Source organism: Pholcus phalangioides, unplaced genomic scaffold (assembly GCF_987345545.1).
Source record: "Pholcus phalangioides strain wild (caught in Gottingen) unplaced genomic scaffold, Ppha-v1.0 ptg000009l_1, whole genome shotgun sequence".
NCBI lineage: Eukaryota > Metazoa > Arthropoda > Arachnida > Araneae > Pholcidae > Pholcus > Pholcus phalangioides.
In genome coordinates, this window is record NW_028301602.1 from 19,860,456 (window position 1) to 19,876,880 (window position 16,425).

Here is a 16,425-nt window from a genome sequence, read left to right on the forward strand (position 1 = left end):
ATCGCGTATCGCGATGGGTGTGAACCAGCTTAACTTTCACTCGTCCTTTTATTAAATTTCGAGTATTTGACGTGCTCAAGGCCGTTTTAACGCGTGGTAAGACCACCCACGGTCTGGTGGTCTCTAGACAGGGTTCCTATCGACTTGGGAAATCGGGGAAAGTCAAGGAAATTAAAAATGGTCAGGGAAATAAAAATATTTGATAAAATTCAGTAAAAGTTCTGTGAAGGGGAAAAAACAATTTTAAAAACTTTAACCATCCAAATTTCGAAGTTTTAGATTTAAAGATTTAGAATGTTTTTTTCCTTCCAAAGTTTTGTTTCAGAGGTGGCGTCATGATAAGGATCTAGTACTATGATAATCGACAATTAATCTGTACATTGGTAGGCATGTACTCCCAGACAGGTAGGCCGCACTAACCCACTTATGGGTTAGCGCAGTAGAGGGAGTCGGGCTTACGCAGGATCTACCTACGGAGAGCCACAAAAATTTTCCTCCCGAGAAATTTTGAGTTACCACCTTTTCAAGAAGCATTTAAATTAACAAATTGTTTTAATATAGCACATAAGCGGTACTGCGTACGCCTCTGGAGGGAGAGCGATAATTTGAGAACCTGTGCTTTACGGCAGTGTTTCTCAAAGTGTGCGCTTCGCAGCTGCCAGTGGCATTGCCAACCTTTATCATGGGCGTCGCTACGAGCTGGGGATAGATTTGTGTACCTATTAATGCTTTGAGGTATTTCTTTAAGGGAAAACTTATCTACTAAACTCTTTTGGGAAGCCGCAGATGAACCGTGAATTGGGCAAAGCCGAAAACTGCGACGTACGTCGTAGAAAAATCGGTGCTACTTCAGAAAATGTGGAAGAATTTTTAGAAAAAGTGTAAAAACACTGAGCATTTTCGTCGCCGAACATTTCCAGTCAACTGAGGGATCGTTGCAGAACAATGCAAAACATTGTTTTGAAGGCAGGGAAGCCGCGGGGACAAAAATTTGAGAACTACTTTATGGTGAATCCCATACGCACTTCCCCCCCTTTGCGAACAAAAATTGTTCGCTGTGCGCTTCCGTTGTTTGGCCATTTCCAATCTAAATACTGCTGTTATAAATTGAATTTTCATAACGGTGATATGCTGTGCCGTATGTAAATTAAGTTTAACGAGCTTCACTAAACTTTCACTGACCCAGGGGATTTTCTTGCATGGGAGAATGTGGAACTTCTTTCTCCCCTTTCTCTGACATTCATCATTTGAGCGAATACCGTTTCTTTTCGGATCCCGAATAGAAATTTGAATCTAAATCGGCTTTTTTTTTTCGCCCGGTTACAAGCGAAAGGAAAAGGGCCAAATAAGTGGGTTAGCGGTAGAGAGAGAGCGATAATAGCGATAAGCTCGCGCGCACGAAATATCGCCCTCAGGTAATGACCCAGATCTTTCATAATGCGTGTGTGTATATTGAGTGCGCGTAAAGGGAAATTGTGAGAAGAGAATTAAAAAAAAAAGTGAAGTTTGTTATCGGTGGTGGTTTTTTTTTTTAAAGGATGGGTGGTGTAGAGATGTGTGGTGGTAGGTTTTTGTTTTTTCTGCTGCTGCTTCGCCCGTTCCTTCAGTTCCTACCATAAGGGCCATTGAACGTTTGATCTTTTTCCTGGTCTCAATTTCTCTTATTTTGTGTGGCCTGTCTTTTTCTTTGCTTCGGGAAAAATTGTTCCAAATACCTTCTTTCTCACTACCTGTGTTCCAAAGATATTTTAGCGAAATCGTATTGATGTGGGCGATAACGATCTATTTCGTTTTTGTTTTTTTATAGTCAAGAGTTCATTACCTGGGTTTTTGTATTTATTACTTTTTTTTTATATACATTCCAATACATCGTTGTTCGTTTGGTTTTTTTGCTTGTTTTGTTCAGGGTTTGGCGAATTTTGAATAATTATGATATTGAATTGGTGTCTTTTTTCTTTTCTTTTTTTTTGAGAAAGTTTTCCGAATTTATCAAATGTATATGTTACGGTAAAAAAGGCTGGTAAACGTATACATTTTAGGTTTTTACCAAACACTTCGGTAAATGCTGACATTTAGCAGCAACTTTCATGAAAATTAGTAAAAATGCGAATTTTCTGATTTTCATAAATTTGAAAGCTTGTCATTTATTAATCGCAACGATCCTAATGCTAATTAAGATCATAATTAGTTAACTAATTAGTCATTCATATTCGTGAAAATTAGTAAAATATCGAATTTTCGCCGGGCTTTTACCCTAACACATATGTCAGAGAACCCCCTTTCCCTGTTAAGTCATGGGGAAAGTTTGAAGAAATATTATTTTGATCCGTTTTCTTTTTGGAGAAAAAATTTCTTGGCGCTTAATTTTATGATTTGTCAGAGCCTATAATTTTGTTCTAGGCTCTATACATTACGGGTAAATCCCGCTGATCCGTTGATTGAGACCGATACCTGTCCAGATTGCTGATACATTCGTTCTACCTGGTTCTTTTTTCCTCAAACAGTTAATGATGGTGGGTCCTAAATGTCTTTTAATCTCTTTTTTTAACAATTCCGTGTTACCATGGCCGTACTGTTCAAAAGCCCGTGGCCGAAATGTTTCGATGGGTTGAGGGCTTTTCAACTTCCGTATAAAATTATAACAAAATTATGAGTAACGAAATGATTTTAAGAATTGAAAAAATCTGATTGTATATAAAAATCCTCAGTAATTTGGGAGGGGATGTCTTTGAGTCGGGGAGAGTGCTCAAAAGATCTTTACCCATGTGGGACCTATTTTTAGTGCCTAGGCTTGGGGAGCACAGGCCCCTATGCCTCCCCTTGTGATAGTCTTCAGTTGGCCCTTCCTGGTGTTCCATGGTTGTTATTAATATATTTTTTTTAGCACTAATATTGGTATTTTCCAGAAAATCTGTTGATGACTTTTATTAACTAGTTCTATATTGCCGTGAGGCCCCGTCCGGAGGGTGGAGCGCTATGCATTAAGACTGCTCTGTGTTTGTCATGGTGCCCGAGAACGACCAGTAACTTGCTAGGTCAGCTGCTTCCAAAAAATTATGTCTAGGATGTGTTTCAAAACAAAGAAGGAACAATAATGAAATGACACATACAGAGCATGGGTCCTTGGTTTCTTCTGTATTCATTCAAGGAGGTTCCCGTTTTAATCCTAATTGAAACACTGCTGTGCACAGGCGCAGATCTAATGGGCATCCCATTTCGCTTTCGGGGGGGGGGGGGGTGATCACCCCCTCCCCAAAACGAAATGCGATAATTCATAACATTTTCGCAACTTCTATATGATAATATTGCATTCAATCAAACTGAAAATTACTTGTATCAACGTTTTTGATTTAAATAAATTCAAGAAAACTTACTGAAAAACTGGGACATTGGTTTTTTTTTTTTTCCGTCCCAACATTTCTGATAAAAAAACTGGGACTGTCCCGACATTGGTATCATCTGTTAGCTATTCCAAAGACAAATCTGATAATACCAATTAAATTATGTCAGTACCTACCACACGATTCAAAGCACAAAGAACGTATTCACCTCAAAATTAGCAGCTGTATCTAAGGCTGGTATTACATTATAAAACTTTGATAAAAATTCTTTTATAAAACTTGAAAAATGTAACCAATAAACACATCTGTTACATTCAAGCGAACTTAACTGATTTGCCTATTGATTGCATTTTTCATAAGTTTTACAAACGAACTTTTATAGTGTAATCCTGGCCTAAGACGCAGCCTACCCCAATTTCTTTATTTTTTGCAAAATGTAAATATCACTTGCAGGTGGAGTGAAATTCTCATGGTTTCACTACCATATTTCAACACCAGCACCCTCTCGCCTGTTTAGATGTAGCTCAAGGTCAAAATGACACTCGTATTGAAATACGATAGTTTTATGGAATGCAAATTGTCATAAACATTAGTTTATGCCCTGTTTGTGTCATTTTATATATTATGTTTAGTTTATTTTTACAGCGCCACCTGCTAGTGAAAATTGAATTTTTTTAATTTATAAAAAATAACTGCCTTGATAAGTATTTGGTGCAAACCATGTAACTTTTTAAGTCAATCAGTTGATTTGTTATTAATTTTTAAAATGTGTCCAGGACATCTTTCTACCCTGTAGATCAGGCATTTCAACTGTACTACCAGTGGTGGGGGGGCGTTCAAGTATTACGTCGACACCAATGGGGGAGGGGTTGCATTTGCTGACTTTTGATAAGGCTGGGGAGGGTTTCGATTGATTATGTAAGCAACAGGACAAAGATGAAATTGGGAAATGATCTGTGATTTTCGAAAGCACAGTACGTATATAAATTGGAAGATCTTATCCTTCTTGAGCTTACTATCAGATCGAAGGCTCAGGACATCACTTTGCCTGAGGAGTTTTCCATGGTGTTAAGTTTTACAGATATGGGTGTATAACATGATCGGGGCTAGACGTGGGCAATGAAGGTTACATATCATGGATGGAAATCTTTACGCAACTGCAAACTTTACGGGTAGCCACACGGATGGATCAAAGGTTTGGGGTGGGGTAAATCTTCCAAAAAGGTTTTAAATTAAATCATTTGAAATTGGTAGAAATAGATTAAAACAATATAAAAGGTATTTTTCATTTAATTTTTTAAAATAAAAACATTCTAATTCTTTTGTTTTGGGGCAAGGGAAATGCCTGAAAATGCGTTGAAATGCCTGATCTTATGCCTCTGCATTTTCCTGTTGGGGGGGGGGGGGGGGTCAGCAGTATCCTAAATAGGAATTGGTTCAGGAAACTGGCCCAGCTTGCTTACTTTTGCTGATGGGGGTTCAGAAATGGCCAAAATTCTGCTAACGTAATACTTGAATGGCCCCTAAGTGCAATGGTATGTTCACACCCTCTTTTATCAATAAAATGGGTGAACATATAATATAAACTCAATTTTTTTAATTTTGCATAAATGAATGTTGACAATAGGATTTTCCAAACTGTTCTCATTTGAATGTTTCTTACTTATAGCTTACATAAGCTGCCTGAGCAATGAAAGCAAAGAGGTTGCCGTTACCCAACTGCTTTCCTGTTTACCTATGCTGCGTCCTGGTAATGAAAAAGCTAAAGAGCAGTACCTAAGCCTCATACCAAAGATACTTGCTCATTCAATACACCACAGCATGCATATAGAAGAAAGCCGCCAGCTCCTATCTTTCTCTCTCATACACCCTGCCATCACGAACGACGACAGGCGATCGCTCACGCTATGGCTCAGACAATTAGAGGACAGGATCCATAACTGCTCAATGTACCCATTACCTTCAGTTGTGCCTTATGGTAGCAATGGTATGCAACAACCGCCTCCGCCGCCACAGGCAGCCCAGACGCCGGCTGTCAATGGAGGATCTGTGCCACCGGCGGACAGGTTTGTTAGCAACACTAGTAACAATAACTGCTTGGGAAACCAGATGGATATGTGGAGACCTGGGCCCTTGATGGGTCTCAATGGTCACCACCTTGCTGTGGATGTGAATGGTTATTCAATGATGAACAACTTTGGAAGCAATAGTCTGCCACCAGGAATAGGCAGCCATCATATGACGTTGCATTCTTTAAATTCTGCACCTTCTGTTGGAATGACCCCCAGGCCTGGTAAGTAAAAGTTGCTCTCTTGCAAGTCTTTCCTTTTTAGTTTTCTATATGCTCTAGTTCACTTTGAAATGCTTAGAGGCACTTGACTACATGCAAATTTGTAAACAGGATTCCAGTCTACTCGTCTTTCAAGTGCTTTCTAGGGAATGCTAAGTCTTGCAAAGATTTTTAAAAAATTTTACCCAAAGGCACAATCATGAACTGAAATGGGTGTTGAATGATGCCCTATTTTTCAGGAGGAGAAAGTGTTAAATTAGTTCACCAATTAAAGTATAGGATGCTCTCAATTCTTTCCTGATAAATGAAATTGCCAACTACACATGACATACGGATTGTCCATTTCTACAGACGGCCTCTCTCAACTGTGGAGCTATAGAACATGCTCTCAATAATATGGGAATTTTTTTTTCATGTTTTATTTTTTAGTAAAAAAAATCGGGTTTGAGTTTTTGTGGTATTTTGCTCAGATTTTTATAATTTTTTTTTTTTTTTCTAAATTGTCTTTTTTTTTACTATCATGCTAAATTAGCATATGCATGGGTTCTCAAGAGAAGGCAAACTGACTATAAAAGGATCAGTGATTGAATTGATGTTCGCCATTAATAAGAATGTTGTGACAATGTTTGACCTGAATTGAAAGGAATATGGTGACAAGCTTACGATCGTGGCTAATGCCAGTGGATGACAATGAACAAATAACAAGCGTGCAATATCACAACCTTTTAATCTGAAAAACTATTAGTAAAAGGCAGTTTTTCACAAAGTGTGCATTGCACTCAGTAAGTTGCTTGAGAAAGGGAGGGGAGGCCATTCCCTAGGTTCTAGTGCCTATGTGGCATTGTATTTAAATGAAATTTAAATTTTAAAATAAAAATCAAATTTTTTGAGTTTTTTTTGCTGGACTATGACTAAATTGTTTTGGGATGTGGCGCCATGGCAAAGCTCAACATTAATCGCCACTGAGAGGCTTCATGCCAATGATGGCATGTATATCTGTGGTAGTGGGTTCTCAAACTGCTTGTTCCACCTCCCAGGGCCAAACTCTATCTCAGGAAGGAGGAATGATCAAGCAGATTTTGCTGGCCACCCTTGCAATAATAGGAATTAAGGCACCTTGATAACATACATAACATAACACGATTTGTCCTCTGTCAATTACGATAAAACTATACAAAATAGAGTTTATAATTGAATTACATATTTTACAATATTTGAAATAAAATAAAGAAAAAATTTGAATAGACACGGTATAACAGTTAATTCATACTGTGATGAAGATAGCTGGGATAGAGAAGAGAGCAGTAGCTAAAAGCTAGTAAAATGCTCCCGACTCTATGACCAGATCTCTATACGTGATGCATATATCTTATTTCTGAAAGAAAGATAAAAAGAATGGAGTATATATCAGCTCACAACAAAAGTGTAAATTTATTTATTAATTAAATTAACAAGTGAATGATGGCAACCAAAAGGTGATATAATAGAATTTTATGCTAACGATTTTTTTGCACATTAATTCAATGACAAGTTGTTAATAACATAGAAGGTAGAGGAAAAACTAGACAAAAGTAAAAATTGAAATAAATAGAATCCATACTTATATTAACTGACTGCATTGTCATTGCTATTGCAGACCTGTTACTAAATGCAGTTAGTGAAACAAAAAAAGATGTTGCTTTCGCAATTTAAAGGTTTTAAGAATTTTTTTTTTTTTTTAGAAAAACCATAAAAATTTGAGTTTTAGTAAAAAGTGCATAATTGATTGTATAATTAGTTCAGAAGAATGAGTCAGCGAAAAGAATATTTTTCTACAAATGACATTCTATGTTGACTCGTTGTCTTCCATCTTAGAGTGGCAAAACCAGTTTTTATCCAATTAGTCTAACCATTACAAAAAAAGAGGCCTAAGGAACAGCTATTAGCTGCTGTGATAATATTGTTACACTTTGCACAAAGGTGGCGCTAAGTTAGCCTTTGTTTCTGGGAGCCTTGCCAAGAGGAAACTGGAATATACAGGTATCTCTGTGATTGCACTGTAACATTTGAAAAGTTGATTTTTAAAGATTGCATCCTGTGAAATTCTGCCTGGAGGTTAATTGTAATGATTTTTAATCTGAAAATAAGTTTGCAAATTAAAAGTATGACATAGTGTTTGTCTGTCTGTTTTTTGTATTTTTCCCTCCCTTATAAAATTTTGTTTCAACTTGTGCTATAAAAATTCATTCAACTGTGAAAATGTATAAAAAAGAATTTTTTATGCGAGGTGACTTCATGATGTAAATTTAAAAAAGCATGCCAAGCCTACTAATATTTGTCATAGAATATGGTTGCAAATGAAGTCCAGTGCTGGTAGGAGATGCGAACAATTTGTCTTCTAACTTATGATAGTGATGCTATCTGGCTATCCATGCCATAGCACTAGGGACACTGCAGTTTGATGCATCTTAAAAAGTGAAGTCACATTACTTTAATGTTGAATACTCTATTTGCTCATCCTGAAAAAATTTGGAGTATTCAACACTAAAGTAATGTGACTTCACTTTTTAAGATGTATCAAACTGCAGTGTCCCTAGTGCTATGGCATGGGGATAGCCAGATAGCATCACTATCATAAGTTCCAATTTCCTGTCCAATATTATAATAATAAAGAGAAAAAGGAAAGGAACCTTTCAGCCATTTAAATGTGCAAAACATGCTCTTTTGCCTCCATCAACACTCCTTAATTTTATGACCACTTACTTAAAGGGCCCCTTCAAAGATTGGGCATTACATTCTGTATTCTCTTCTTTCTCCCTAATTCTGAAACCTATCTCTTGACCATTGTACTGCCACCTGCAGGCAATTGACTTTATGGTTTTATTTCATCTATTTAGGCATCCCTTCCATGGGAATGTTTTTTCTGACTTTCTTTGCTCCCTCTTTTTTTTTTTGGTACAAACTCCCACAGAAAAAGTCTTCCTCCCATATGCTTGGAAAGATTCTGGGGGGGGGGGGGGTTGGTGCCCCTCAAAACTTTACTTTTGGATATTTTTTTGAAAAATTCAAGGCAGATTAGTGAAAGTTAGGAATCAAGTTGAGAAAAAAATGAAGTAGCTTTTGAGTGGTTGTTTTGCAGACATTGTAATTACCATTGGATGTTGGGGATAAGATGAGGATGGAGAAAAGGGTAGGAAAGAAGTTCTTACCACATTCTAAGTAAATAGTGGAGGTTTAATTAAAACCCCCACAAATTATGCGAAATTAACAGGGGAGATGGCGAAATTAAATATAAAGAGTGTTTAAGAGAAAGAGTTATTCCCCAACATCAAGTTAAATATATTATAATTGCACTTATAGTATTCTGTGTAATATGTAGATTTTGGTACCATGATGTTTGGTTTTTTTTAATTGACTTTTCTGTTTGTGTAATATAAATCGTTCTTTTCATGATTCTTTGATTAAATATTAAATGTTATTGAAATTTAATTGTTACATGATTCTTTTCATGAGTCATAGTTTTTTTATTTTAAATGTGTATTGGACCACTAGGAACCTGGGTTCAGTGGTCCCATATAACACTAGTGGGAAATTTCAGAAGTTATCCTTCGTTCCTGCTTTCTGATGTCTAGAGGAAATACGCACTAAGGCACATATAAAGCAGAGTGTCTATCTTTATGCAAAGAACAATTTGCCACTCCGGCAGGACAAAAAAAATTTATCGCTAAAGAGAGGTGGTCATTAATCAGGTTTGAAATGCATAATTTTATTATTTGAGCCCAGAAATTTAGGCACTATAAATTGTCGGAATGGGCAGGCAAAAAAGACAATTTTTATGGGTGAAAATATAACTGAAAATTAAGGTATTATATTTAAGAGTCCAAAAACTAACTGAAAAATTGGTTGCACTTAATTTGTTTCAATCGTACAGAGTGATTCAGAAAAGATGGGGGGAAAACACTTTAAGAGGTGATAGTACACACCAATACAAACAATTGTCATCAAAGAATACATGATCTAACATGAAATGCAAACGGCCACTCTGCAAATGTCAAAATGGCATTCCTGTTGAAATTTATTGGGAGAAAAAACACCATGTGCATGCAAATGTAACCTGGGGAAAAAGAAACTGTATGAAAATCTGCATCACATTGAATAAAAGGTGTGGACGCTAGCCCTGTGAAGTTATTCCAGTGTACAACCATTCTAACAGTTGTAACATATGGAATAATGGTGCACATTAGTAATACTGAGTCTGCGCATTTTGTTCACTATGACACAGATTTGCATACGGTTTCTTCTTCCCCCGATTACATTTGCATGCCTGGTGTTATTTTTGTCTCAATAAATTTCAACGGGAATGTCATTTTAATGTTTGCGGAGCAGTCGTTTCAAAACACACTGCACATTTGCTTTTCATGTTAGCCCATGTATTCTTTGAAAATTGTTTGTTTTGGTGTGTACTATCACACCTCTCAAAGTTTTCCCCCATTTTTTTTCTGAATCTCCCTGTAGTTTATAAATGCATTATTATTCAAGTTAAATTGATTTCAAGCCCAAAATAAAATGTTAGTGAATCCTCTGGATTAGGTCAATTCCGGGGCCACCATTACTCCGCGGAGCTCAAAGATAAAACCTGTGGGGCTCCTTTGAGTTGTGAATAATTCTCGTTTATTTGTTGCATTATTTGGAATAATTATCATTTCTCTCTATAGTTGCAGCATAGTTAGTGTTCTATTGTTTTTTTTAAAAAAAATTACTTTTTTTGTATTGTCAGGACTCCTTCAAGCTCAGGGCCCTTGTGGTTGCACACCCCCTAAAGGTGACTCTCATCAGTTTAATCAAATAAAAAATATGGAAGCAAAATAGCCATGGTTTTTTTGCAGTGCATTTATGGTGTTAAAAATCAAAACCTGAGCCCCAAAGCCCTGTGTGCTCCTACCCCATCTTGTGTGAGCCATGACTTTTAACTGATCTTTTGGGACAGTTATCGGTCAGTTATACATATGCAATGCAATGCCTTAGTAATACATGATGTGAAGCATATGAAAAAAAAAACAAATTTTTAATTTCCCTCTGCTTTTCTAGCATGGACTGCGTTCATCTGAAGTGAAATCATTCATGTCTAACACCATCCGATCAATGCATTTCAACATAAAGTTCCTTACTTCTTGGATCATTACTTCGCATTTAAATGTGGTGGGGGGGGGGGGTGCTTTTTTCAGATAATTAATACGGAGTTAAAAAATTTAAAAAAGAGCAATTTATTTGTTTCAATGCTCAAAATATCCAAATTTTTACATATTGTTGCCTCTGAAATTCACTAATAAACCTAGGACTGTTTAAAAAAGGTATTTATGGCAAGAAAAGTGTTTTAAAAAAAGCCATTTATGGCATATTTTATCTGAATTTTAGGGCTCTATTATGCCCAGGGAAATTATTTGACTATTAACTAGGGGTGTCTGTTAAGAGGGGGTTTTACTATATATATAGTGAAATACAATATTTCCCCTTTTTTCAATTTTCAGTAAACTTCCAAAATGGTCCTTGGGTGTACTGGTGTTTTTATCTGACAGGACATAGTTTCACTTTATTATACTGCTATTCAAGTTTCACTTTATTATACTGCTATTCAAGTCCCTCCGTCCACAAGTTACTTCAACTTGGTGACTTTCCATCATCTAAATATTTTTTTATTAACAAAGTTGTATATTAAAACTTTTCCTCTTGTCTTTTAGATGGAACGCACACATTGCCAACAGTGCACTCAAGAATAAGACGTAGCAGTAGCCTTACGCCTCCTGGAAATACCCCAGTTCGAAATGGCCGTCCACCGTCTTCTACTGACTGGAGCAGGGAGTGCAATGGTGGAATTGCCATAAATGGCAGCAACTTGTCTCATAAGAGTACTGCTGATCATGCCTTACTATCTCCACAGAGCAGCGCTGCTTCATCTGGAAGTGGGAGTGAAAGTCAGAAAGATGATAAAGATGTCTTCAGCCAAGAAGGAAGTGGTATGAGAGGTGAGTGTGTTTCTGGTACCCTCGTACATTTGGATGTTTGGTCCCAAAATCCTGTATTGTCTGGGTTTTAATTGTATGTGCTTTGTATTCTGTGTATTTATTGATATGTAAATATGAATGTTGTTGCTAATTTGATTATACATTTCTCTTAATTTTTATTCTCTTTAAAGGAGCGGAAGCTGATTAAATTTTTTTACATTGATTTTGTGTTTATCATGTCAAAATGCCCTTTAAGGTGTGTTCGTGTGCACACACCTGTCTTAGCTCATCTTGTGTCAGTTGTTTACTCTATTATTTTCATCTACTCTACTGACACGCTGCATAGACTAGCTGTGTGTTAGGTAAAAAAAAATGTTATCCCTTTATATCCTGGCGGTATTTTATAGTATCGGGTTAGATAATTTGCTTCAAACTCGTTTCAAAAATACTGTTTTAGCCTACGAACTAAAATGACCTATAAAATAATTTACATGCCAACTATTTATTATCATTATATTTATGTTTATTTTAATTTATTATAATTTTCTTCTTATTCTGCTTTTCACAATGTCAGTTATAAAGGGTTAATCGATTTGGGTAAATATTATTACTATGACCATTTGATTAGGTACATATATTTGTCTTGGGGCTTTTTACTTAAAAAATCATTTAAAACGTTCAAATATGAAGGTACACACGTGTACGTCTGGAGCAGTGAGGATATTTTACATTATTTAACAGAAAAGCATTCATTACCAGCTAAATTTTTCCATCAGTATTGTATTAAGCCATGGCCACACTTTTTCAAGGCTGGCCGAATAATCATTTGTAGATATTTGCTTCCATTATTTGCCTTTCTCTGATGCAAAGCAGCAGCATAGGCTGGCTACAACCCAGCTTGGCCAATAATCCTTGGCAGATATTTGCGAAGAACAGGCCATGCAGATTGGAAGATGGGGAAGAAAGGTTGCTCTTTTAACTTGGCTTGGAAGGTACTCGACCTGCCTTCCAACCTCAAACATTTATTGATCATTGCCAATGGTGGAGAGGCCACCCTACTTACCCATGGAATGTATTGGACCAGCCTTGGCACTATTGTGGCCATGGCTCTACAAAAAATTACTTAGTATTGCCCATGTGTAAAGTGAAGAATGCACAATGTTTGGTGTATATTAACAATTTGAACATATCGTTGTGTGTGGCTGTTCAGACCGGTAAAGCAATGGTCACCTATACCAGTGAATTGCCAGAATTGCCAAAGTGGGTCGTCTCCTTTTTAAAAAAAAATGTTTGTTCTCTCATTTCTTGTTAAAAACTTAAAATTCAGACCAATTCATGATATTGAATATTTTATTATATAATTAATAAATTCGTAAATAATTTATTTTGATCACAAAATAGGGTTTTAGAATTAATGAATTGAAATATATGAATTATAAACTATGCTTCCTAGACTAACCTATATGGGGGACGCTCTGAAAACCACTTCCCGTCTTGTATTTTCCTTGTTTTTAGGGGAGATTCTGTTCCAAAGTTTTCTTTTCTCCATGCTAAAATAAAACTGCACAGTAGCCCAGGTCGATAAGATACTGGTCTTAAGTACCAAAGGATGTTTAGAGCTGTCGCGAGTTTGAAACTGGTTCATCCTTGTCAGAAACTTTCCTGACACGGGTACAACAGATACAGCGACATGATCATAGAAAAAGATTTGCTACCGAGGGGTTAGCACACCAACCTCTTGACAGCACCAACCTCCTGGCTTTATATTTAGAAGCTATTGAAAAATACCTATGATGTTGTTGTTGTTGTTGTGTGTGTGAAATCATTTTTATTTTGACTTTGCCAGTCTTTTTTTTAACCTGAATTTTCGGCATGAGCTGTTAAACTGTGGGGGGGGGGGGGGAGAACTACCTTTTTAAATGTTGGAGTTCAATGTTCTAGAAAAAATGTTGGTTTAATAAGGATCATGTGAATACATTTAAAAAACTCAAGTTTTGAATAAAGAAATTGAAATGTTTGTAAAATTGTTATTCGCTTTAGCAAACAGATTTCTTTTCCAGTAATTTGATAACTAATAAAAATTGAGCATTCAATTATTGCTCTAATTTATTGCAGCTTAATTTAAAAAAATATGGGTATATCGGGGTTTTTTTTATGTTCAAAGAAATATGCTGCTACTTTTGTGTTCCAACATGTTTTGTGGTGCAATTAAAAAAAAAAAAAAATTGTCAGCTTATTCCAATCTTACATGCATGATGAAGGAATAACAAAATACTTCGCACACAGATTTATGTTGCCATTTTAACTCATCTAATCGCATCCAACATTTTTAATAAATCAAAATTTCCAGCAGCAAAATAGAACTTAAAGATCAAATTATTTAACCATAGTTCATAAAACAGAATGGATCCTAAAATACAGAGAACAGACAAGGTTCGAATGGGTCTGATTCAATCGATTCGTGGTGTCTAGGTGGTTGAGAACCCCAAAGCAGAATGTTTAGCACTGTTCTGCGACGAGCCCTCAGCTGACTGGAAATGTTCTTCAGTAAAAACCCACATACATGTAATAGTGGTTTTTTTGCACTTTTTCTTAAATTTCTTCTAAATTGTTCTGCAGTAGCGCTAATTGTTCTGCGACGTATGTCGCAGATTTTGGCACATTCTGCTTTGGGGGTTGAGAATTTCCCCAGAACCTGTGATATTCTAATTTGGCAGCATGGCAGGAAGGAAACCCCTCTGTTTTCTGGTCTCTCTCAGTATTTTGCTGGTCTACATCATTATTTACTGATTGAGACTGCAATAGATGCTTTTAGCTTTTTGAAAACCTACTGAGTTTTAAGTCAGTCTGTGTATACTGTGAAATCATAGCTGCATCAAAAATATTGAATAAATTTATAGTTTATTTGTGCGAAACAAAATACTAAATTTTTTTTATTTCTTCCTTCTCAGATGTTCCTAGCTGGCTCAAAAGCTTGAGACTACACAAATACTCCTACATATTTCGAAGTATGACATATGAAGAGATGATGAATTTGACAGAGGAGAAATTAGAAAAAATGGCAAGCTTATTAACTTACCATTTATTTACTTCATATTGTAATTTGAATTTTGTATATCGCAACCCTACAGAACTAAAATAGTAGGGATTTTTTCCTCTTTGCAAAAATGTGACTTCATGCAAGCCGTCGTCAATTAACACCAAGTCACCAGTTATCACTAACCATGTCATTACAGATTTCAAATCGCTCCAAAAAAATAAATAGCCATAATGCCCAAAATGGGATATATGGTCGATGCATATACAAGTTTCTGTTTGCACAGCACAACCTCAATTATTTGAAGTAATTCAGACAAACCTACATCATAGCTGCCAAATCTTCTAGATTTTACAGGAGCCTCTCAAATTTCTACTCCATCTCCTGTACTCCTGAAAAATTCTTATATAATGCATTGATATTATCTTGTATTCTCCCAAATGTCAACCATTATTCTAAAAACAATCCCTACTTTTAAGGGGGAATTATTCCCAAAGAATTTATGTGAAAAAAGGGCTGTTTCATTCATTTTTATTCTCAGAAAGGGCATGATGTAAATTAAGGCTATTGTTTCAAATCGCAGAAAAATATTACTTTTTCGGGAGAAAATGATATCTGCCAAGCAGCTAGTATCTATTCAGCCTTTCCTCATTTAAATTTGACGAGATGACTTGTATATGCATCAACCATATGTCCCATTTTGGGCCTTATGGCTATTTATTTATTTTTGGAGTGATTTGAAATCTGTAATGACATGGTTGGTGATAACTGGTGACTTGGCGCTAATTGACGATGGCTTGCGTAAAGTCACATTTTTGCAAAGAAGAAGAAATACATACTATTTTATTTCTGTTAGTGAAAAATCTATGCATTGTTTTTCAAAAATCTTCCCAATGCTTTCTCCAACGTTTGCAACTATGCTACATTAAAACGCAAAATTACAGATAATCTAATCTGTATCAGTTTGAAGGTCAAGTATCTTATTTTAATTGAATATACACAGAAATAATGAGCATTTGTATCATGTGTTAAACCAAGGTGTAATCAATTTGATTATCCTTTGTTTCACGTATGTCCTACAATTTTTTAGCAATACTATTTCCGATGAATGTTCTTTCATGCTTCCCCCACCAAACAATATCTTTAAAGAAGTATTCTAAAATCATTATTTGATAAAACATTATAAAAACATTTACAGTTACGAGATAACATCTGAGCAAGAGAGAATTCAACTTCAGTGAAAATTTCCTCATTGCTAACAAAAGAAACACTGAGGAGACTGCAGGGAAGAGAAAACCCTTGATAAACAATGTTTTTAAGTTTCTATTACATTTTCATAACATTGTTTATTTATGTGAATTTTTTTTTTTTTTTTCAGAACATCACTAAAGGAGCAAGACACAAGATTGTTTTGAGTATCCAGAAGTTGCGAGACCGACAGGCAACCTTGCAGCTGTTAGAAAAGGTATGTTCAATTTATAAAAAAAACAGTTAATATAATGAAATCAATAGTCAATCTGGATATTATGTTGAGGTGAACTTAGGAAAGTGCCATTCTCTCCACACCGGCAATCGAACTCTGGACCACTTGCATACAGGCAAGCACAGTTACCATTATACCACAGAGACGATACTTTTTCTTTAAAATGCAACCATTAGCTAAAATTTGAAGAAACCGTATGTGCAAATCTGTGCCACAGTAAATAAAAGGCATGGATGAAAAGTTAAAGTTAAGTTATTCCAGTGGACAGCCGTTCTAACAGTTGTAATGCATTT

General features: G+C 35.9%; 1 protein-coding gene across 3 annotated transcripts in view; it reads left to right on the forward strand.

Moving 5' to 3' along the window:
• Nucleotides 1–16,425, forward strand: part of smg (sterile alpha motif domain containing protein 4 smaug) — a 105,696-nt gene that overhangs the window by 71,310 nt on the left and 17,961 nt on the right. For all 3 annotated transcript variants that reach the window (XM_089235709.1, XM_089235707.1, XM_089235708.1), the window contains exons 3-6: nucleotides 5,011–5,634; nucleotides 11,349–11,633; nucleotides 14,564–14,673; nucleotides 16,028–16,114. In XM_089235709.1, the coding sequence (XP_089091835.1) occupies nucleotides 5,011–5,634; nucleotides 11,349–11,633; nucleotides 14,564–14,673; nucleotides 16,028–16,114 (1,106 nt within the window). The remainder of the gene's footprint in view (nucleotides 1–5,010; nucleotides 5,635–11,348; nucleotides 11,634–14,563; nucleotides 14,674–16,027; nucleotides 16,115–16,425) is intronic.